The 23,472-nt window shown below is 34.3% G+C and overlaps 1 protein-coding gene across 1 annotated transcript; it reads left to right on the top strand.

The window, feature by feature from the left end:
• Positions 1-3,368: 3,368 nt before the first annotated feature.
• On the top strand, positions 3,369-7,617 carry LOC107810552 (scarecrow-like protein 13). Its single transcript, XM_016635346.2, has 2 exons — positions 3,369-3,617; positions 5,414-7,617. The coding sequence occupies exon 2, from the start codon at positions 5,628-5,630 to the stop codon at positions 7,191-7,193; it is 1,566 nt and encodes a 521-aa protein (XP_016490832.1). The 5' UTR covers positions 3,369-3,617; positions 5,414-5,627; the 3' UTR covers positions 7,194-7,617.
• Positions 7,618-23,472: the final 15,855 nt, after the last annotated feature.

Below are 23,472 nucleotides of genomic sequence, written 5' to 3'. Positions count from 1 at the left end.
ATTTAGAATGAGGAGTTCTATGGTGAAGCGTAATTTTATACTTAGAATGAAAAGTTGTACTACAAGAATCATTAATAAACAACTATCAATGAACACCTTTTGATTAGGATTGTCATTTGACGCTGTTTCACATGAACTTTTCTGCTGTATATATGTGCTAATAGTATTTTTCTAAGCAACAATATGTACATACAACAAGCTAAAGCTAAACACCAATTTTGGATAAAAATAAAGTCTTAAGCTATCACAATCTCTTACCTAAATTCCTTTACAAGTAGAATATTACAAATAAACATATATTACTATGCGAAATTTTGTCGTACGTCATCGATCACTACATCTACTTTTTTAAATGTACAATCTAAGAACCTTCTATATCATGACTGACCCCTAGTTAGCCCCAAGATAGAACACCATAGCAGAAAATGGCACAAGAATTAGATGACCAAAAAAAAAAAAGGCAATGAAAATGACAAAGGAAAGAACTTAGGAGGATCTAAAAATAGGCAAATAATTAAAAGTAAGAGAAGAGAAGGACCAGGGGAAGGTCATTTCTTGTTTCCATGTCATTATCATCATTTCGTCTTTTAGAAGTTACTATACTACAATTAAGTGCTTTATATATAACAAAATGAATTTGGTTAAAAACATGTGAGAAAAATTAATTTATTAGTGTGTGTAAATAAATGTTGGCTTCCACCTTCCGGGAACCAAAGATTGGCGAATAAAAACAAATCCAAACGCGGTCTTTATCAGCACACAAAATATTAACCTTGCTTTCTGTTTTATTTACGTGACTTGCCATTTGACTTCGTAATGATACTATGTAGTCACTTTAAAAGACTTTTATTTAGAAATTAGTTAGTGTATCCTGAATTTTTAAATTTTTAATTCAATTTTTAAGGACAAAGATATCCTGAATTGTCTTGAATAATAATTTTTAATTAAAAATTTTAGAACAAAAAAAGTATTAACTAATAATTAAATAGTATCCCTGAAAATGACAATCTTTGCACTTTTTCATTTGACGCTTTGGCTTCCATAACTTGCGTACGTACGCAATCTGCCTATGTTTTCGCTAACGTTAGCATTCTCGAAGTCCAAAACTAAAGTACTGTACGGTGTTTGGGATTTTAAACCAGTAGTAATTGTTTTAGCCCTTCAAAATAGAAATAAATGCACATCGTGTTACTTAGCTGGTAGGGTCAACGGATTTGGGATTGTATTTAGTTTAAATTATTGGATTTTAAATTAATAATTCATATATATTTAATAAAAATTTTAAGATAGATAAGAGTTTAGATTAAAACTATCGGGTTTGGCGAAGCTTATATCTCGTATGCTAACTCTGCCCCTAGCGGTAAATGGTGTACATAAATCAATTTAGAGATAGGGCACGTGTAGTAAGCAATCTTTTGTACTCTCTCCGTTTTAATTTATGTGAATCTATTTTTTTTTAGTTCGTGCAAAAAAAAAAATGACCCGTTTTTATATTTGAAAATAATTTACAGCCACACAAAATATATGTGACTCATTGTATACTACAAGTTCAAAAGTCTTCCCTTTTTGTGTGCAGTCAAATAAGTTTATATAAATTAAAATAGAGGGAGTATATGTTTCCAAACCTATCAAACTAAAAAGACACAAAAATCTACTTAACAAATAAGACGAAAGAGACACGCCATAACTGACTTTTAATACATTGTTGCTAGTTTGGTGAGTTAAGTGATTATGTCAGGCTGACTACAGTAAGCCTCTTGGGTTAGTTATAAATTATATATAATGTTTTTTTTATCAAAACTTCAAAAGGACTACCGCCTAATTAATGGGATGAGTCACTAAATTCTACTTAAACATGATTTTTTTTGAAGAATCATAGTGAAAATTGTGAAAAAATAAAGTTGATTTTTTGGAAGAGTAAAATTTATAGATAATTAGAAGAGTTTCTAGAAAGTTATGAAGTAATATCTTTGATATTTGTTGTACTAAAAAATATCTAGATATTCTAGAATCTTGAATATTTAAGGAAGATATTAGTAGAAGATGGTAGAATTGCCTAGATATTTTATATTTAGAATTATCCCCGGACAAGTATAAATATGAGTAGTGTTAGATATTTGTAACTAAGTCAAAATCAAGAAAACCTTCTTTCCTAAACAGAGTTCTCCTCTCCAAAATTTTCTGTCTCTGTTCAAACCTTCCTCTACTTTAATTAAATCTTTAGTTAACGATCTTGGGCCAACAGAATATCTCCAAATAATACTTTTTTTCTACTATTCTTTACAAAGATGAGAAGTCGAAAATTTGTAAGTTTATGCATTAAGTCAACATGCAACACCTGACAATGAGAAATAAAATTGAAATTATTTCAGAAACCCAAAAATAGGTTTTACAATTACTAACACAAAATATTGTCCAAAAACGTTTCTCAACAAGTAATCAAAATACACATCATTTCTCCAAACAATACTTTTCAAAAACTTCTCCGACATTTTATATTTTTTGAAAAGAAAAGTAAAAAGAAATCCCAAGTCCACTAAGAAAAGAAACTAAAAGGGGCTAAACTTAGTTTCATTTGTAATTTTTTACTTATTTGTTACATCCCTACAAACAAACGCACGTCCCACTTCACAAACATTAACTCTGATATTCTCACTTTCAATTGAGTAAATCGTTTCACCTCTTATATTTTTACTTGAGACGATCATTCAATTCGACATGATATTAGAGTATACAAAGATCCTGAATTCAAATCTCATCACAATCAATTACGTACAAAATATTATCACGTTCTTTATTTAAAAAGAAAAGAAAAAAAGAAAAGCAAAGTTACATATAGAAGAATTAATGTTACTGTTACATATTTAAAGAAAATAAATAAAAGCGTTATTTTCTCTAACCATTTGGCCAAGTTCAATTAACTTACTCATTTCGTTTCAATTTAAACGAATACTTTCCTTATTAGTTATTTTTAAAAAGAATGACGCATTTTTATATTTGGATACAACTTAACTTTAAATTTTTTATTTTACCCACTTTATCCTTAATAAAAAACTTTTATAGTCACACAAATGTTATGGTCCTATAAAACTTTTGCCCATTAAATTTTTAAGATTACATATTTTAAAAATCTTTTTTTTTTCCCTAAATTTTGTGACAACTATCATTTAAATTGAAACGAGATACTAGTTTTTGTTTGTTGCTGCTTTACATCATTCAGAGACAGTTTGAGTCTCTCACCGCGGAGAGTATATTCTGAACTGACATGAAAAAAAGTAAATAAAAAAAACTAAGACTAAAGGAGAAGATAACAAAATAAAAAAATAAAAAAATAAAAACTAAGACTAGGAATAGAGACTGCGCACGTGGATGCCAGCAAACTGTGGTCTACATGTTGGTGGAGGGGCAGTTCCAGTAGTTATCAACAAGAAACCAGCCCTTAATATTTAATCAGTATTTGTTTTTTGTAAAGTCATAATTTTGACTATATAATAAGCACCAAAATCTCTCAACAGACTTTCATCTCTTCAATCATCAAAATTAGACAAAAGTCCTCTCTTTATTCTTTGAACAAAAAAAAAATCTGAATTCATCAAAAAAGACACAATCTTTTGAAGGTTTGTAATACTATCTAATTTGATTCTTGCTTCTCTTTATCTATTATTTAGTACTAGATATTATTTGATTTTGTATGGAGCTTTGATTAGTCCAAGTAATTAGTTAGCTATTAAATGCAAGCGCTTGACTTTGTTTATAGTTTAAGTTTCTGTTTCAATCTTGAAATCCAAGTTTTGAATGGAAATTTGTTGCTTTTAATGTTTGTGGTAAGAGGTTATAAACTTGAAGGCTTTCTTGTCTGTGTTTTTTCTGAATTTATTCTTCAATTGTAAGAATTTTGGTTATTTCCAGGTCTGCTTTTGGTTTTATATTCTTTTTTTTCTTGTTGGTTCTGTTTTTTTATTTTCAGGAAAAAAGTTTCTGTCTTTTCCAAATATTTTCCAATTGTCTAATTTCCCTCAAGTTACCATAAGTTTGATGTCATATGCTAAGTTATCACTTTACTAAGTTAATTTTTCAGTAGTCAATGATCTGAATGTTTTTGTACATACATTGATCAAGATTTACAAGTCCCTTATTTTATTTTGTTTTTTCTTCTTTTGTGTGGTTTTCTTTTTCTTTTTCGTGGGTGGGGGGTGGGTGGGGGTGGGGGTGGGGGTGGGGGTTGGGGGTCAATTTGTTGATGAAATGCTATCTCTTTAGGGAAAATGACACTATATAGCCGCTCTCAAAATAATAGCAGTCTAAAAAATGTATGTATATACATTTCTGTATGTTATATACAAAAAATATACAAATTTTATATACTTTTGCGGCTACCAAAGCTAAATAGTTTTAGCTGCGGGATAAAAGTGATCTGTACCTAGCTCTTTATGATGACAATTTGATTACTTGAGAATCTGAAGATTGTGAAGATTATCTACTCTTCATAGTGTATTAATGGAAATCTGATGTTAGGCATAGCATTTGTTCACAAATCTGAAATACTTTCTTTTTATTACCTTTTCCCATTTCTAAGCCTATGAGGGGAATGGCTAATGAGTAATGAGTAATGAGTAATGAGTTTTTGATTTTAATTTTTTGTTTACTTTTTGATAATTTTGTGAGTATTTGGTAAGCCTGCCACTGCAATTAGTTCTTTTATTATTACTTCATTTAGTAGTTACAGATAACGAATTAATCTTTTAGTGCATTAGCTGTCTTTCCTTGTTCTTTTCTTGATGTGAGTTGGTTACACTTCTTTTTTCAAATGTGTCTTCCCTCAATTAGGTATGCAAATTTCTAAATTTTATGATAGCGATATCAGGTGTTAGTAACTGGGTTCTGACTTTAACTTTTAAATATATTTAGTGCATTTATTAATACAAATACAAAGTTTGGATTAAAGCTACTGGGTTCTACTGAACCGACGGTACCTGACCTTCTAGCTCCGTGCCCGGTGAAGGGATGGCCACAGTTTGTGAGATATAAATCACTGTGGAGTTTGAGAGCTGTATTTGGATGTTCTGATTTGATGAACTGTCCTTCGTCTTCATGATATTTGGGCTGAGATGAATGATAATACCTTCTTGCTGCTGTTGTTTGTTTAGTGTATTTATTATTTTTCTGCTACTTTTTGTCATACTGTATGATAAAAGATGTCGATGCTTTCTTACTTGTCTTCGTATAGCCCTTTTCCAACTGCTACGTTTGGTTAAGAGCGTCACATATTGATCAGACCTGCATCGACATTGATTCAATTTACATTTTTGTTCTTTGTTCTTTAGTGAAAAATCTCCTGTTGCATTTACCGCATTTTACCTAATTCTAGTTCATCAAGATTCAAGTAACTGATCATGATTTTCTTAATTGGCAGTTTTTTGTTGGTTTTGACATTCGACCTGTCTGCCGAAAACCCTTTGAGATGTTGTGACTACTTTTAACAAAGAGACGTCTGCAGATCGCTAACGCACCTGCTTCACTAAGTGTGTACTTTACCAAATCAAAGATAGCTTTGCTCTGAAACAGTACCGTGAATTTATCCTAAAGTATCCTAGCCAATTCGAAGCGAGTCTATAACTTATTCACAGATGCAGGCATCCCAGAGACCGATGGAGAAAGTTGAGCAATATTACTATGTTTTTAACAACAATTCCAATGATACTAGCAGCTCAGGGACACAGTTCTCTTGTCAGTCGCAGAACGAACAGTTCTTCACTCTGGACTCCTTGCCTGCTGCCGGATATGTCATCTACGACTCGCCTCCTGCAGTAAGCGTCTCTTCCAACTGGAGTCCCTTCTCTCCCCAATATTCTCAGTCAACCATTTCAGATCAGCATCATTCCTCGGACAACACTTACGGTTCACCTTTGAGTGGCTGTTCGGGAGTTGATGGTGTGCTAAGTGAGATGGCAAATAAGTTGCTAGGCCCTGAATCTGATATTGATGACAGCAGTTGTTGCTCTTTTAATGATGTGGTCTCTGAACCTTCTTCCCCAACAAAGTGGAATCGAGTATTGGAAATCGCATCGAGCTTGGACGTGAAAGAGCTGCTCCTCGCCTGTGCTGAAGCAGTGTCGGATGCTTATTTCCCGGCCGCAGAAGTTCTGATGAATGTCCTAGAGCACAAAGTATCGGTTTCCGGGGAACCTATGCAACGATTGAGTGCGTATATGTTGGAAGGGATTAGGGCAAGACTATTTTCGTCAGGAAGTATCATATACAAAAAGCTGAAGTGCAAAGAACCAACTAATTCAGAATTGTTATCTTACATGCAAGTCCTCTATCACATCTGCCCTTACTACAAATTCGCTTACACGTCCGCCAACGTCGTGATCGACGAAGCCATGGCGAACGAGAACAGACTTCATATAATTGATTTTCAAATTGCACAGGGAAGTCAGTGGATGTTCCTTATCCAGAGTCTTGCTCGTCGACCTGGTGGGCCCCCATCCGTCCGCATCACAGGTGTTGATGATTCACAATCAGCTCATGCACGCGGAGGAGGACTTCAGCTAGTCGGTGAAAGGCTAGCAAAAGTCGCTGAATCATGTCGAGTGCCTTTTGAATTCCATGCTGCTGCAATATCGGGCTATGAGGTTGAGCTAGAAAACCTTTATATTAGAAATGGAGAAGCCTTGGCAGTTAACTTTCCTTACATTCTGCACCACATGCCCGACGAGAGTGTAAGCACTGCAAACCATCGAGACCGCCTATTAAGACTGGTTAAGAGCTTGTCCCCGAAAATCGTTACCCTTGTTGAGCAAGAATCTAACACCAACACTGCTGCTTTCGTTCCAAGATTCCGCGAAACTCTGGACTACTATACAGCAATGTTCGAGTCAATTGATGCAGGTCGCCCGAGGGATGATAAGCAACGGATCAGTGCAGAGGAGCATTGTGTGGCGCGAGATGTTGTGAACATAATAGCATGTGAGGGCGCCGACAGAGTGGAAAGACATGAACTTTTTGGCAAGTGGAGTATGAGACTTAAGATGGCTGGATTTACGCCATGCCCCTTGAGTCCATCAGTTGGTGAAGCTATCAACGACATGTTGAAGGACTATAGCTCGAATTATAGGATTGCGGAGAGCAAGGGCGCGCTTTATCTTGGATGGAAGAACAGAGCTTTAGCAACTTCTTCTGCTTGGAGATGAATGCTTTTGCAATTTTTGTCTAAGCCGTAAGTCTTTAATACATGTTTTTGAGATGTTACCTTTTCAGAAGGCTAGGACAGTGTATTGTTAACCCTCCTTTTTTAATTAACGAAAGATAGGACAATGAAATCTTAATCTTGTACATGTCAACATTGGAAGGAAAATACTAAAAGAGGGCAGTCCGGTGCACTAGGCTCCCGCAATGCGCATAGTCCGGGGAAGGCTCGGAACACAATGATCTATTGTACTCAGCCTTATCCTGTATTTTTGCAAGAGGTTGTTTCCATGGCTCGAATCTGTGACTTCCTGGTCACATGACAACAATTTTAGTAGTTACGCCAAAGCTGCCCTGCATTGGAATTGAACTTTGTGCTGTCCCACAGTTTTAGCAGAGAAACATCTCAAGGCAATTGTCAAATTTTTCTAGACTTATTTGCTTTTTTTTTTTATATTTAAATTTAACCAATGTCCGCGACAACTTGACTAATTCCACGGAATACATTGGAACTAATTTGCTGTGAATTGAATAACAATGCTTCTCTCTTCTAGTTTTTATAGTTAAAGATCGAGATATTATTGGCCAACCGATTAATGTAACCTTTATTTTACTTGGAATTTCAAGAAGTAAATCCTTTCTTTCGTGTCCTGGCCTTAACCAACGAAAAAACATTTCTTTCATTTAACTTAAAACAAAACAACGGTCAATACTAAATATTTATATAAGATATAATTTACAAGGATAAATAAAAACAAAAACAAAAACAAAAAATCCACCAAGAAAAAAGAACCAAAAAAGAAATCTAGGAAAAAAGTTATTTATATATTGAAAAAATCTACCTTTGCAAAAATGATACATCAAAAAATGATATCCTCTCTCATATGTGCCCCATTTGATGCCCTGCTAGACATTATTATTGTACAATTTACAAGCCTTTCTGCATTCTCTTTGGCATTCAGTCAATGTGAAAACTCTAATTTGCAAACATTCATAATAACATTGTGGCAAAGAGTAATTCACATTACTTTTTTCAGGTGCATTTGTGACTTTTATTGTTGCATCTGTGGCCACCAACAGGCAAAAGATCACCATTAAGGTAACCAATTTCCCGTTGGCCATTTTTGCAAGAGACAAAAATAAAATAAAATTTTTCTTTGTGTTTTGATTGAAAGGAGGGGAAGGAAAAAGAAAGATGAATATTTATAATTTTTTTGTTAATTTTCTTTCTTCTCCCTTCTTCTTTCTCTTGAAAGATTTTTGTTTGTGTTTTAATGGAAAGAAAAGAAGGAATTGATTTAATTTATATAAAACGAAAAAGATGGGAAAAACGTGTAAATAAAGGCCAATAGAAATGAATAGGTTGTGGATGGTGTTTGCTATAACATTTGAGCTAGCTACAAGCAATGAATGATATATATTGGTTACATGTTTCAATGGTTTTAAAAGAATTAGCTGGAAATTTCGCGTTGGTTAAGATTTGGAGAATATACTTGGCTCACATAAACTTTTGGAATTCCAGAAATAAATATTCTCTCCGATCATTTTTAGTTGTCATGGTTAATAAAAATAATTGGTCTAAAATACTTGTCATTTTAGAAAATCAAGAAAGCATTATGATTAAAAAATTTCACCTTAAATCTTACTCTAATTAATGTGGAGAGAGAAAAATATAATAAAAGCAAGAGTAATACTAATATATTGAGCAATAAACAAGGATAATTTATTTAATTTATTTTCTAATTAATATTTTGTTAAGGAAAGTGTAAAAACATGGTGACAAGTCACTACTAAAAAATCAGGTTTTAGTGACGGACAAATTCTGTAGTTAAACAGAAAAATCCGTTACTAATATTATTTAGCAACGGATTATCAAGAAATTCTACTAGCTACGGGCGTTTTAGCGACAGATTAGCGATGATGTTCGTAGCTAATTCCAATTTTTTTTTGTAGTGAGTAATCCTAAGGGAATAGTGTTATATATGCTTTGGATAACCAAGCTTGAGTTTCTTGTATTTAGGGTTACGGTTGTTGGGGAGTTGTAACCAAGGTCATAGCTTTTCATCTAATACATTAGAAAGTATACTCCTAGTTCATTGGATCAGAACTGCAGTGAAAAAGAATATCGTAGTTAAAGCATTTTTTAAGAACACTATTTGTGTCCGAGCCAACTTGCGAGTATCTTGACTAATCAACCCCAGCCAATAAGGATATCAACACACAAATAACTATTGGGCTGAGAAGAGCTATTGGGCTTAGAACAAGCAATAATGTCAGGCTAATTTTGGGATCTGGGTTGATCAATAAGCCCAACAACAATTCTATCAAAAAGAATAGTGGTCAGTGATTTTGGGATTATGCGTATTATTGCCCTCTCATCTCCGTTCTTCTGGCTTCTTGCTCTTCCCCTGGACTATCTCTTTATGTTCTCTCTCGGGTCTCTCTATCCTTCTTCTCTGAATCTCTTTCTTAGTTCTAGTTTTTGTTATTGTAAGGATTGACTCCTTGAGTTTATGAATTAAACCGATCATTTCCCTCGTTTGCTTTGTATTGTGAATTCGAGTTCATAACAATAAAATACATAATAATTCTCACTAACACAAGTATTAGATAATTCTAGGACCACCAATATTTAGACAGATGAAAAGAACGTTAGTAAAGTATTTTTATTCTCTGAATTATTAACTACTATACTTGCACGTTGAGATTTTGAAGTTTTAAGTTTACTTATTTTCCTTCTATTGGTTCATTGTACATTTTTCTTTTCTAACTCTATCTGTTATATATAGTCTTTTTAATTAATTAATTACTCCCTCCGTTTATTTTTAGTTGTTCACTTATGATTTTGTACTTCTTTTTAAATAAATGAAGTATGTATTTTATAATTTTACCCATAATAATGATAGCATTTTCAAAAGTCTTGAAAAATAATTTAGGCAATAAGTAGTTAATTATAAGGGTAAAACAAGAAAAAAAGATTGTTTGTGTCTTAATTTAATATAGTGAACAAGTAAAAATAAAAATATATTTTTAGTATAATCGACAATTAAAAATCAACGGAGGAAGTAAATACTATAGAATAACTAGCAAAAAGGAGAATTAATAGATTTAACGCAAATCCACGGTGGAACAAGAAGTTCAAGCAGTAAGCAAACCATATAAAGTAGCTAAAACCTCAAAATCTGTGTAAGAGAAACCCCTAACCAGGCCTAGCTAATACTTTGTGCTTTTGTGGGATTTAAGAAAAGGGCAAGAACAAGGTGAAGACTTGGATTTGCATGGAAAGAATCAGTACAATTTCATTTTTATTACTTATTAGTTATTTAGGTTATAAAAGTATTTTTGCTTATGTTTTATTGTTCTGGATCTCAATTTTTTTATTTGAATATGCTTCTAATTTTTTTTTTATCTAGTTAATGTTAGTTTTTCCTTAAAGGACCAAACATTTTCAATTTGGTAATCATGTATTTATTTATGCATAAAACAAATCTTGTAAAGTAAATCGAATTAATTCCAAATGGATCGAACACAACCGATTTAATTAAAAATATATCGAACCGACCAAATGTACACCCTAATTCAACCTACTTGACTATTGATAAGTTTACATTAAATACATGGCACCCGTACCCATCAAATCCTGAGTCCGCCTTTGGATACAGTTGTCTACAAAAATATTTCACTGATCAACCACTCGAGCAGAGTATGAATCAGTTGTAAGAACCCAAACAATCGCATATACAATGAAAAAAGTTGTACAAATTTCAAGACAACAACTACATAAGTCAGGGGGGCGGATGTTGCCAATGACAATGAGTTCATCTGAATTCAAAACTTTTGACACGAATAATACATTAGTTTAGTGCAAATTAAAGTTGAACCCACTTAGTCTAGATACTGAATTCGCTTCCGACACTAAAAAATACTCAAAGGAAGTTGTTTGAAGAAGTTTTTACAGCGGTGGCTAAAAAATTAAACTAAGCAAGAGGATGAAGATAAAGGATTTCAAGAGGCTAAATGGATGATGAACTATTATGGCAATCTCCAACAATTAGAAAAATGATCAAAGCAAAAAAGGTTCAACTATATAAAGAAGAATTGAGGAGAAATATATGGATACTAAACTACTGCAGATCCAAAAGGATGTCCAATTCAAGGGCGGATCTAGGTAGAAGAGAGGGGTGGTATGCCACCCGATCACTCCGGTAAAATTTTATGTATGTATTGGTATTTCACGTAAAAATATTATATAGTAAAACAGTGGCACCCTAGGTCACACAGTGCATAGGTGTCATGGCCGAAGTGTCCCTTGCCAAGTTCAAGGCCTAGGATCGACCCTCAATTTATTCATAATTCAAAGCCATTTTTACTTTTTTCATGTTCCCTTTTTCCAGATTGTTTTCTTTTCTTCTCTTTTTTTTTTTAAAACTTCTTTTATCTTCATTTTTGTATTTTATCTCTCTATAAAATTCTATTTTTATTAGTTATTTAGATTATAAAAGTATTTTTGCTTATGTTTTATTGTTCTAGATCTCAATTTTTTTATTTGAATATGCTTCTAATTTTTTTTTATCTAGTTAATGTTAGTTTTTCCTTAAAGGACCAAACATTTTCAATTTGGTAATCATGTATTTATTTATGCATAAAACAAATCTTGTAAAGTAAATCGAATTAATTCCAAATGGATCGAACACAACCGATTTAATTAAAAACGCAATCGAACCGACCAAATGTACACCCTAATTCAACCTACTTGACTACTGATAAGTTTACATTAAATACATGGCACCCGTACCCATCAAATCTTGAATCCGCCTTTGGATACAATTGTCTACAAAAATATTCTACTGATCAACCACTCGAGCAGAGTATGAATCAGTTGTAAGAACCCAAACAATCGCATATACAACGAAAAAAGTTGTACAAATTTCAAGACAACAACTACATAAGTCAGGGGGGCGGATGTTGCCAATGACAATGAGTTTATCTGAATTCAGAACTTTTGACACGAACAATACATTAGTTTAGTGCAAATTAAAGTTGAACCCACTTAGTCTAGATACTGAATTCGCTTCCGACACTGAAAAATACTCAAAGGAAGTTGTTTGAAGAAGTTTTTACAGCGGTGGCTAAAAAATTAAACTAAGCAAGAGGATGAAGATAAAGGATTTCAAGAGGCTAAATGGATGATTGAACTATTATGGCAATCTCCAACAATTAGAAAAATGATCAAAGCAAAAAAGGTTCAACTATATAAAGAAGAATTGAGGAGAAATATATGGATACTAAACTACTGCAGATCCAAAAGGATGTCCAATTCAGGGGCGGATCTAGGTAGAAGAGAGGGGTGGTATGCCATCCGATCACTCCGGTAAAATTTTATGTACGTATTGATATTTCACGTAAAAATATTATATAGTAAAACAGTGGCACCCTAGGTCACACAGTGCATAGGTGTCATGGCCGAAGTGTCCCTTGCCAAGTTCAAGGCCTAGGATCGACCCTCAATTTATTCATAATTCAAAGCCATTTTTACTTTTTTCATGTTCCCTTTTTCCAGATTATTTTCTTTTATTCTCTCTTTTTTTTTTTAAACTTCTTTTATCTTCATTTTTGTATTTTATCTCTCTATAAAATTCTATTTTTATTAGTTATTTAGATTATAAAAGTATTTTTGCTTATGATTTATTGTTCTAGATCTCAATTTTTTTTTTTTGAATATGCTTCTAATTTTTTTTTATCTAGTTAATGTTATTTTTTCCTTGAAAGGACCAAACATTTTCAGTTTGGTTATCATGTATTTATTTATGCATCAAATAAATCTTGTAAAGCAAATTGAATTAATTCAAAATAGATCGAACCCAACCGATTTAATTTAAAACACAACGAACCGACCAAATTCGCACCCTAATTCAACCTCCTTAACTAGCGATAAATTTACATTAAATACAGTGGCACCCGTACCCATCAAATCCTGATCCGTCTCTGATGTCTATCACTCTCTTTCTAAAGCTACAGTCGTGCCATCAATGTATTTTTTTTTTTGTGCCTGGCCCTTCTCCTTCAAATGCACGTTAAACCACGTCAAGATCACATATGAGTGCATTGCTATCATCATCAATCGATATGTTATTAAGTTTCAAGTCGCAAAATACTAGGAAGCCGATGTGTGCTATATGTAAGAAGTATGCAATTTCCCTTGACAACTTCAATGTTGTTGGCCAATCCAATCCTTCAATCTTTGATGATCGGTCCCTAATTCTTCATTATCGGAAAATCAAGAAACCTCGTTGAACTATTGTATTTGAACCCGGCCTACAACGTCTATCATGCCTTATTACCCGAATAAATGACATATGCAGCTGAAATTACGTTGTGATAACCATGTGATTTTCAAGGCATACTTGCCCGGAGGCAACCCTATTGCGTTCACATCATCACATTGCTATGAAATGACCAAATTGTTACTTACAGTAACAATCGTTGTTTCTCTCATGCAATTGGAAAGAAATTAGGATCTTGTATCATCTCTTTATTAATTGCGGATTGAGCATCCATTATGCCAAAATATCATGTAAATTCAGTTGACTCTTAAAAATATCATATACCAGTTGAGCAATATTGATTGCCTTGCTCAGAGGACCCAAGCATTTTTATATAACAATTCCTGCTCCAAAAAGCTTCGCATCAAGATAGGAACGGATATGTATTTCCTTTACATAATACTTGGCTAACAAATTTTGACATTTATGTTTAATATTTACGCTAGATAAGTTTTTATAAAATTATATGTATAAGTATATTTTAATATGATATATTTTATGAACTAAACAGTAGGTGTAACAATTATGCTTAACAATTATGTATAAGTTTTTATAACAATGTTTAAGATCAGAGGACCCCAAAACATTATGTTTCTCAAAAAAAAAAAAAAAAAAAAAATCATTTGAAAGATGGATCTTGAGCAAAAGATGAATAACTTAACCTAAAAAATAATAATCTTCATTCTTGTGTAAGAATAAATCTAAATTAGAAAGTTTCAACCCTAAAAGTCTTGCTAACAATCTGCCGTTAACTTGGTATGGACTCCTAACTTTTAAAGAAAGCTAATGTGATTTTAGTTAATACTCAAAATGTTGAAAATTTATATGGTTAGTTGTAAAGATCTTTCTCAAGTCATGACATTATTTAAAATTAATCGTGACAACCCAGAAAAATAATGATGGGAAATATATTTGGGAGTTTCAGGCTCGTGGATCAGGGACGGAGGTAGCATATACTCACCGGGTTCAATTGAACCCATAACTTTCGACGCTGAGTAAAAATTTATATGTAAAAATTTATTAAAATTACAAAAATAGTAGAGATGAACTCATAACTTTAAAAATATAATGGGTTCAATGCTAAAAGTTTTAAAAGTTGAACCCATAGAGTTTAAATCCTGAATCCACTTCTGTCGTGGATTATTCTCTTTTGCTAAAGATTAGTATCAAAATGATTTTCAAAGCTAACCAAATCAATCTAATTAAGCTCAACTAGCAGACAATTAAACCTTTAGGAACAAGTTATGATGAAAAAACCTAATTAGATTTTGCACTCCTAGAAATAAGAAGAAGAACAGGTAGTAACCAAATATTGAATCCATAATAAGAGGATTACTAAGAGAACTAATCTTAAGGAAATAACAGTGTAAATTTCTCTAATCAATTTCCCAAATTTTGGGTTATATTTTTGGACAAAATTAGACTTCTAAAAGAAAATATTTTGGATAAAAAGGTAGACCATGAAACTTTATTGTTGTTAAGATTTAAGTTTTTTGGGTTAATAGTTACACGAAAGATATATCCTTGTGTAACTACTAACCTAGTAAGACAAAATGATTTGTGTGCATTCGGTGACCAAGCGAGGGGTTGCCAGAATCCACATATTTCAAATCCTGAATTTGTGTCTGACTTAAACTACTGAAAGTAATATTAGGCACGACTATAGAATCTAAATGCAGAAAACTCGGATGTCTAAGCTCAATCTTCCAAGAAAAACACATAAAAGATGATATAACATAACGAATTAAAATAGAATGATTATAATGGATGAGTGTTACAAGAGTGCTACTCAATAGACAAAGAGCCCGTTTGGATTGACTCATTTTAAGTAATTTTAAGTCAAAATTATTTTTAAGCCATTTTGTAGTGTTTGGATAAATTTTAAAAATACTTTTAAGCACTTGTTTTATGCAGTCCTAAGGAATTGGGATGGAGAACAATTCTTGAACAGAGTTGCGTGAATTAATTAAGCTAGAGAGTAGAAGAAGAATTGGAAATGATATTATTGATTGTAACGATATACAATGAATTAGAATGTCTCAAAACTAGCCAACTAACAGATACTTTTACTGATTCTCTAACTAACTCAGTTAGCCCCTCCTAACTGACTAATGACCTCCAAGTAAAAGACTATAATGCCCTTACTATACAATTTCTATGTAACAAGTTTCCCCTCTCACAAAATGTCCTTGTCCTCAAGGACGGAAGGAGGGAAATTGCACGTGCAAAGAATGAGTATCCATCCATGTGCTGTCTTCTACAGGACAGTTAAACCATTTTACCGAGACTTGAGTGACTGAATTGCCTTGCTTCGTGACCACCTTTTCTTCTAACACTACTTCAGGCTCCAGAACAATATGACCATGAGAGGAAAGGGAGACATGTAGGTCTGGGACAGCAACAACAGTGCCCGCATGTTTCTTCAGCTGTGATACATGTAAAGCGTGATGAATTTTAGCTTGAGAGGGGAAGATCCAACTGGTAAGTAACTGTTCCTATTTTCTTCAAAATTTTGAATGGGCCAAAATACTTGGGGTTAAGTTTATGGTAAGAGTGTCCCTTTAAAGAGATCTTCCTGTAAGGCTTGAGCTTTACAAAAACCAATTCACCAACATTAAAGCTTCTGGGAGTTTGTTTCTTATCTGCATGTGCCTTCATTCTACATTGAGCCAGGTGTTGATGTTTTAACAGTCGCACAATAGCCTCTCTAGCTTGCAAACCCCTGTCCACCTGATCCACCATTGAACTGTGAGCTACATAAGGAAGGTGAGTTGGTGGAGTCTGGCCATACAACACTTCATAAAGGGGTCATTTTGATGGCAGTGTGGTAGTTTGTGTCATGTCACAATTCCGCGAGAGGTAGCCAGCATGCCCATTCTTTAGGTCTATCATTGCACATGCACCTTAGGTAGCCATCCAAACATTTATTCACAATCCGTTTGTCCATCCGACTGAGGATGATAAGCAGTAGAGTGATGCAATTGAACTCCTTGAACTTCAAATAGTGCTTGCCAAAACTTACTCAGAAAAATGGTATCTCTATCACTTACTACTGTTTGAGATAATCCATGAAGTTTATACGCATTGTCCAAGAATACTTGAGCAACCATGAATGCAGTGTATGGGTGTGTCAACCCAATGAAGTGAGCATATTTGCTCAATCAATCCACCACCACCAATATAACACTCTTGTTATGAGACTTGGGCAGCCCTTCAATGAAGTCTAAGCTAATATCCTGCCGCACTTTTTCAGGAATGGGGAGGGGTTGTAGAAGCCCAGGGTAGCTGACATTCTCTCCTTTACATTTTTGACAGACTTAACAATTTCTAATATAGTTGTATACATCTAGAAGATTATGCAAGCACGACGCTGGGGAGAGGCAGTAAGAGTTCCCGGGCATAATATTATTGATAAATAAGTGTGAATGGACACTTAATATATCAGGAGTCAGTGTGAGAGGTAAGTTAAGCCAAATGACATACCCTGAGAGAGATTATGTGGAATATAGATATGAGAATAGACTAAGGAGTAGTTATTAGTTGATTCAGGAAGAGCCTAGTTATGGCTAGACAAGAGGATACAGACAAATCAGTAGATTGTGCAAGATAAACATAGTGAACCCTAACATAGTGAATTCAGTCTCGCAGATATGATGTCGTAATCCTTGAGAAATATTCAGATAGGAGTTGGGGTAGTTAAATATACTGTATAAGTGTTATAGAAATAAAAGAGAGTGCTAGTGGGAAGACAGTCAAAAATTTCAGTTCAGAAGCAACCCTATGAGCACAAGGATGCGGAGTTAAGTAACTATGGATAATTATAGGCAAGCAAGAACATCAAAATTCCGTCAGGTATATGATGTAATAAGCTAGAAGTTTTACAAGAGTCAGAGGGCTCCACTAAGTACTACAACGAAATAGTAGCTGAGGAAATAAGGAAGATGGCTTCAACCTAAGCATAGTAACTTGAAGAATAAATGGTCTTGTAACAACAGTCTCACTACAATATTGTATACACTCCATAAGAAAGCGGCGCCTATCGTGGCTAATGAATTAAAAAATCAAAGGTGATATTTGAGATCATATGAGTTACAGGAAATTTCAGTATTCGTGGGCAATAAGATAAGCCAAGTATTCATGCAACAAGTGGCAGAACGACTAGGAAAAGTAATTGCTTACATTTAAAGATAACTGAGAAGGCACGAAAGAAAATCTATAGTGCTATCAAGTTAAAGGAAGGTTGCGAGTATTATAAATAGATATGTGTAGGTCGCAAGATAAAGTATCATAGAGCGAAAAGGTTTTAGGTAGGTAGGAGTAAGGATGATAAAAGGTGAGTGAGAAGGTGACGAAAATAGGTAAGTCCTCAGGATTAAACCCATCAAAACAAGAGAGTTGATGGTTTCCGTAAGTTATAGAAAGCTCGGTACAGCCTTAATGAACTCAGAACAGTCTAAGACTAGGAGAAATTAGAAGAGATGAAATGTTTCCATGGTAGTAGAATAAGGGTGTAATGGTGATAGATAAGAGGATGGCGTTTAGGCCTTTGATTGAGTAATGATTTTAAGAAAAGGGATTTCATGAATTGCATGAGATTAGAATACCCCCATAAGATGAATCACGTTGGGATGCTATGAAATACGGTTATTGAAGTATAGTATCGTCTCTAGGTGGATCAGGCAAATCACTTCAAATGTTTTCCGATGCAACGTGAGCCCTAGTGACAATGTATTACATAAGAGGTTTCAAGTTATCAGTGGTAGATTATAGATCAACATTAAAGTGAATCAATGATGGATGGATAAAATTTATAAAGTATGAGATGAGATTAGGCCGTCATTATTAAGATGAACAGTAATAAGGAAGCATTAAAGGACATAGATTTATACATATAGGATAAGCAACGAGAGAGTAACCTGGAGTTGGGTAGCAGACCTTAGTAATAATAAACCGAAGTAAGAGTTATGGTATAGTATGACCTACCTAGTTATAATAAAGCCATAAGCATAGATAATCGAGGCTATGAAACAATATATCAATAGTCATAAGTTTGACAAAGTACCGAGCGAAGAACTTCAGTACACCTATAGACTCCCAGAGGGACAACTTGTCATAGTTCTGTATATGTTCACAAAGTGAGGCCTAGAGATTGGCTAAAAGCTGGAGGAAAAAGGAGAGAAAAGTCACATAGGTGCAATACAAGGTCAGAGTCATACAAGCTACATGATAGAAGGTAGCAACAGTTGCGAGGTTGGAAGAATTCTGATCATAAGTCGTGGTGTGAGAAAGAGTCCTAAAGGGGGGGGAATGCCCTGGCCTTTGGATTTATTCACATAATAGTTTCCTAGATATCAAGGACAATATTACAGTATTCATAAGAGCTATAGGTTATGATACTCATAAGCGCATCAGTCATAATTCGAGGACAAATGTTCCAAAGGGGGGAATGGTGTTACACCCCATATTTTCGTATGTGAGAGTACGTCGTAAATCAATTAATGTAAGCTTAGAAGTGATATCATCTTTGAAAGTACATAAGGTAAGTTAATCATGTTAACTTGGAGTTAACAAATATTTAATATCATGGATAACAAGTACCAAGGGGGTTGAAAGGCTTAGAAGCTAAACAAATTGAAGAAAATAAGTTTCGTCGAATGTCGACAAGTTGGGAATGTTATAACATGTACTTTTGGGGTAATACTAGGGTGCTTAACATGATAAGGAGGTTATGTTATGAGTTATTTTAGTTGTATGATAGTCATGTATTATATTTTGAAGTCAAGCGAGTTGTGGAACAAAGGTTGGCAAAGGTCATCACAAGTTACATTCATAAATGTGCTAAACATTAGGTCAAATATAGTTGAGCTTTTCTCCCAATACACTTGGAATTGAGGGATGGTACACCTACAAAATTAAATATCAATGAGTCTAGTTTCTAACGTATTAAACATTTTGTCGATATGACATCCGAGTAGATAGATATTCACGTTTTTGTGACACCGTGCAAGTAGTTCCCAACGGAACCCACTTAGGTGGCGGACGACCCTTGAACATTTTAAAGGGGTTAGACGGCTCAATTTTGGTCATTTTCGAATAAATGACAGTTCCAAAACTCTCTCAAAACTTCCCTAACAGTTCTACAAGGTTCCAAGTCAAATCCAAGGTGTTTTTACCTAAACCTAGCCTCAAAAGCTAGTCTAAGTGAAGAAGAGAGTCTCTATGGTGTTGTGATGTATTTAAGAGTGCTTGTAAGTTAAGGGAAGCTTTGGTTCGAGTTTTTCTGATTATTTAAGCCATTATAACACTCTATTTCTTGGGCTTAAGCGTATCTATATGTTGGTTAAGTTATTTGGATGAAAAATTACAAGATAGAACTTGAAGTTGTATAAGAAGTTGTTGTCTCTTATTGGACTATTTTGGAGTTGTGTTTATGACTTCATATGGCTAGAAATCGTGGGGAATAGCTTGGTTGTAATTTTCTTATTATTTTTATGATTTTCAATATGTTGAGTATGTTGATGATGTTGTAAATAGGAGAAGAAGCAACCACACAATACCTAGAAGTTGTCTATGTTGTTGTTATATCTTGTTGGGTTGTTTAATATTACTTTTATGATGGATATAAGGTTGGAATGTCATGTCAATATATATGTTTATATTATGGACCTGTTTATGGTGTTGTAAGTACATGGGATATGGGAAAAAGAGTTGGGGTTTGGTTCCATTCCAAGCTTGCTGCTCGTCGTGTTAAATAGTAGTTTCGTTGGTGACATTTGTGCACTTGTTGTTGTGTAGATTGATTGGTGTTGTTGGTATGTTGGGTGTGTTGTGGTACTGAATGTATATAGTTGAAGGTTGTATGTGTTCTTATTGTTTTGATGGACTTGAGGAAAGCAAGAAAAATATGGGAAATGCTGTCCGTTTTAATATAAAATAAGTTTGACATTCGTTGTACGGTAGTTGGATCATTCGTAGCTTAACGATAGTATTATTATCGTTGTTGTAGATTAATGTGAGACGAGACGAGTTCAATGTGGTCATTGGACAGTCTGTGATAAGGTATGTTAAGGATATCCCTTCTTTCCTTTTGGCATGATCCATATGATACAAACGAAATAAGCAAACGCGCAATTTTTACAAATGACTCTATTCTTAGAAGTAATAGGGGTACCTATGTTATTGATTCCCCATATGTACTACTATTATATCATCTATTCATGGGTCGTCTCAGAAAATACGTAAGTTGATAAAGTTTATTTCATGTTATTAACCGAAGGCATATTAATCTTATTACATTTCGAGAGATCTTATTCACTTACTTCCTTATGCATTGCATTCATTTATACATATATATTGACCCATGACCATATGGATTTATATACATGTATATTATATGTATATGTGGTATGGGGAAAGGTTACGACGTTATATACACACCACCACCTGATCAGTTGGTATACGTTGATGATTTCGCCCACTAAGGCCGATATGATATGATGGGATGCCCTCAGAGGCTTGAGGATGTTATGTATGCATATACCTATGCATGATATAACATTTATACGTATATAAATGACACTATAAAGGTTTCATGATTCACTGAGCTATTCAGACTTACAGGTTGAGTCCTTTACTCCATGTTTCCTTCATGTCTTTTATGTACTGTTTTTCATGCCTTACATACTCGGTAATTTACTCATACTGACGTCCCTTTTGCCTAGGGATGATGTGTTTCATGCCCACAAGTCCCGATAGACAGGTTTACGGTCCTCCTAGTAGGCTATCAGCTCAGCGGAAGGTGTTGGTGTACTACACTTGCTCCGAAATTGCCTATTTGGTCAATATACTTTAGACATGTATTGATTGGTATGGTGGGGCCATGTCCCGACCTTTATGATGTTTATGTACTCTTAGAGGCTTGTAGATAGATGTCATGTATATGGATGATTGTATGGCCTTGTCCGTCTATGTTTTGTACAAATGATCATTTCGGTCTTATATGACCGTATGTTATGTATAAGTTTGTATTACATGTTTGGTTGTCCTATGTCGAGTATTCTCTTATGTTTAATTGTTGTCTCATGATGGACTTTCCGGCTCATTTACCCATGATAATATGATAAGAATGATACGTTACGTTAGTACTCGATCCCTTCGGTTTGGGTCGTGACACTTATTAACAATAACAATATGAGAAGAGAAAGGACTTACACTTGGTTTGATAACTCTAGACTCCAGCATCTCCTTAATAATCTTTTTAATCTCATCTTTCTGACTTGCAGGGTATCTATAGGGCCTCACATTGATGGGTGAGGCCCCCCTCCTTAGCACAATTTTACGGTTATGATCTCTGTGGGGTGACAATGTACTGCGCACTTCAAAGAGTGGGGCATAAGGATGGCAAGTGGGCCGGGCCCGGTCCTAAGTGGGCCTCGCGGGCCCGGTCCTAAGTGGGCCGTCCTAAGTGGGTCGGTCCTATGCGGTCCGGTCCTAAACGGTCCCGGGCTTTGCGGGCTTATTGCTGGAACCGGCTCGGGACCGGGACCACGAACTAACGGTCTCGGGCCCAAACGGGCCTAAACGGGCCCAACAGAAACTTTCTATTTTTAATTTTTTTTATAGAAGTTAGAGGAAAAAAATAGTAATAAAGATATATAAGCTATATTCGATTTATATACTATATATACATCTTAATATATATATATATATATATATATACTATATTATATGATAAACATATCAGTTCAGAACCAGGCGCATAATTATAACCATGCGTTTTCACATTTAATGTTAATGCATCAAGTATATTAACATCAGATAAAGATAATTGCAAATTGGGTTGAGTATTAAAATATACTGGGCCATAGGCGACAGTAGATTCAATAGAACCCATCAGAGACTGTCTAAAATTCAAATTTCTGGCATCTCTGAGAGCAGCCAAAAATGTCTCTGGTAACCCTTTAAGGGTTAAAGGCTTAAAAGCAATTTGAACCATACCAATATGCAAATAATTATACTGGTATTTATAAACATCTACATCATGCTTGTTTAACAAACGAATAGTCTGTTCAGACGAATTTAAAGCTAAAGATTGCTCAGTTGTTTTAACAAGTTGTTTAGAAGAGAGTTTATCAAACCATCCATAATCATAGATTGTTCTAATAGGGACTTTAGGAATAGTCCATTTGTTTAACAAATCAAGGTTTTGAGGTATATCTACCTCTTCCAATCTAGTATTTTTCATACTAGTTTCTCCTAAATCCATATTTCAGAAACATATCTATGTCGAATATTTCATATCTATCTTATATATACCATGAAAGTACCTAGGCTCTGATACCATTTAACAGGATCAAGTGGCGGGCGGTAATCCGCCATGCCTTCTCAATTAAATTAAAACAGAAATCACCGTTTGACCGGGAACTGGACTTGTTTCACACCTCACATCTGGCTTTTATATGCCTGGAAGGTTTCCACCAGTTAAAGATTTCTATTTTAACATATTTGAGAATTCGTAATCTAGTTAATTCAGTACCCTTATATTTAAAGACTGGCGGTAATTCGCACAATCAGTAAGGATAAGAATTGAAATGTACTTGAATTTTATATATAGTTTAATGACTGTATGGAAGGTTAAAAACCTTTACTCAAGCAAGGGGTCTGTCATAATATAATACATACTTTTATTGAGCCCATGTATCTAGCAGTTCTAACCGTGAAAAAAGATGCCCTTTTAACTCCTTTATCGGGCTGAGGTTCACGGCTGGTTAGACGAAGCCACTAAGGCAAAGCCAATAAGAGCAGTGTTATATCAGACTGTACCAACCATCTTGACACCAAGTCAAAAATCTATATATAAAACTCATTTATATTTCAATAGATGACGTCGCTTTCATGGTGTATATAGGAGAGAAGTTAGATACTCAACATAGATATGAAGTCTCTTAGCCGGACATCGTCA

This window comes from Nicotiana tabacum, chromosome 13 (genome assembly GCF_000715075.1).
Source record: "Nicotiana tabacum cultivar K326 chromosome 13, ASM71507v2, whole genome shotgun sequence".
Lineage (NCBI taxonomy): Eukaryota > Viridiplantae > Streptophyta > Magnoliopsida > Solanales > Solanaceae > Nicotiana > Nicotiana tabacum.
This window is presented reverse-complemented; position numbering and strand designations above follow the sequence as displayed.

What these genes read in the sequence shown, in the direction of transcription:
- LOC107810552 (XM_016635346.2), top strand. Translation starts at nt 5,628, where the DNA reads ATGCAGGCATCCCAGAGACCGATGGAGAAAGTTGAGCAATATTACTAT.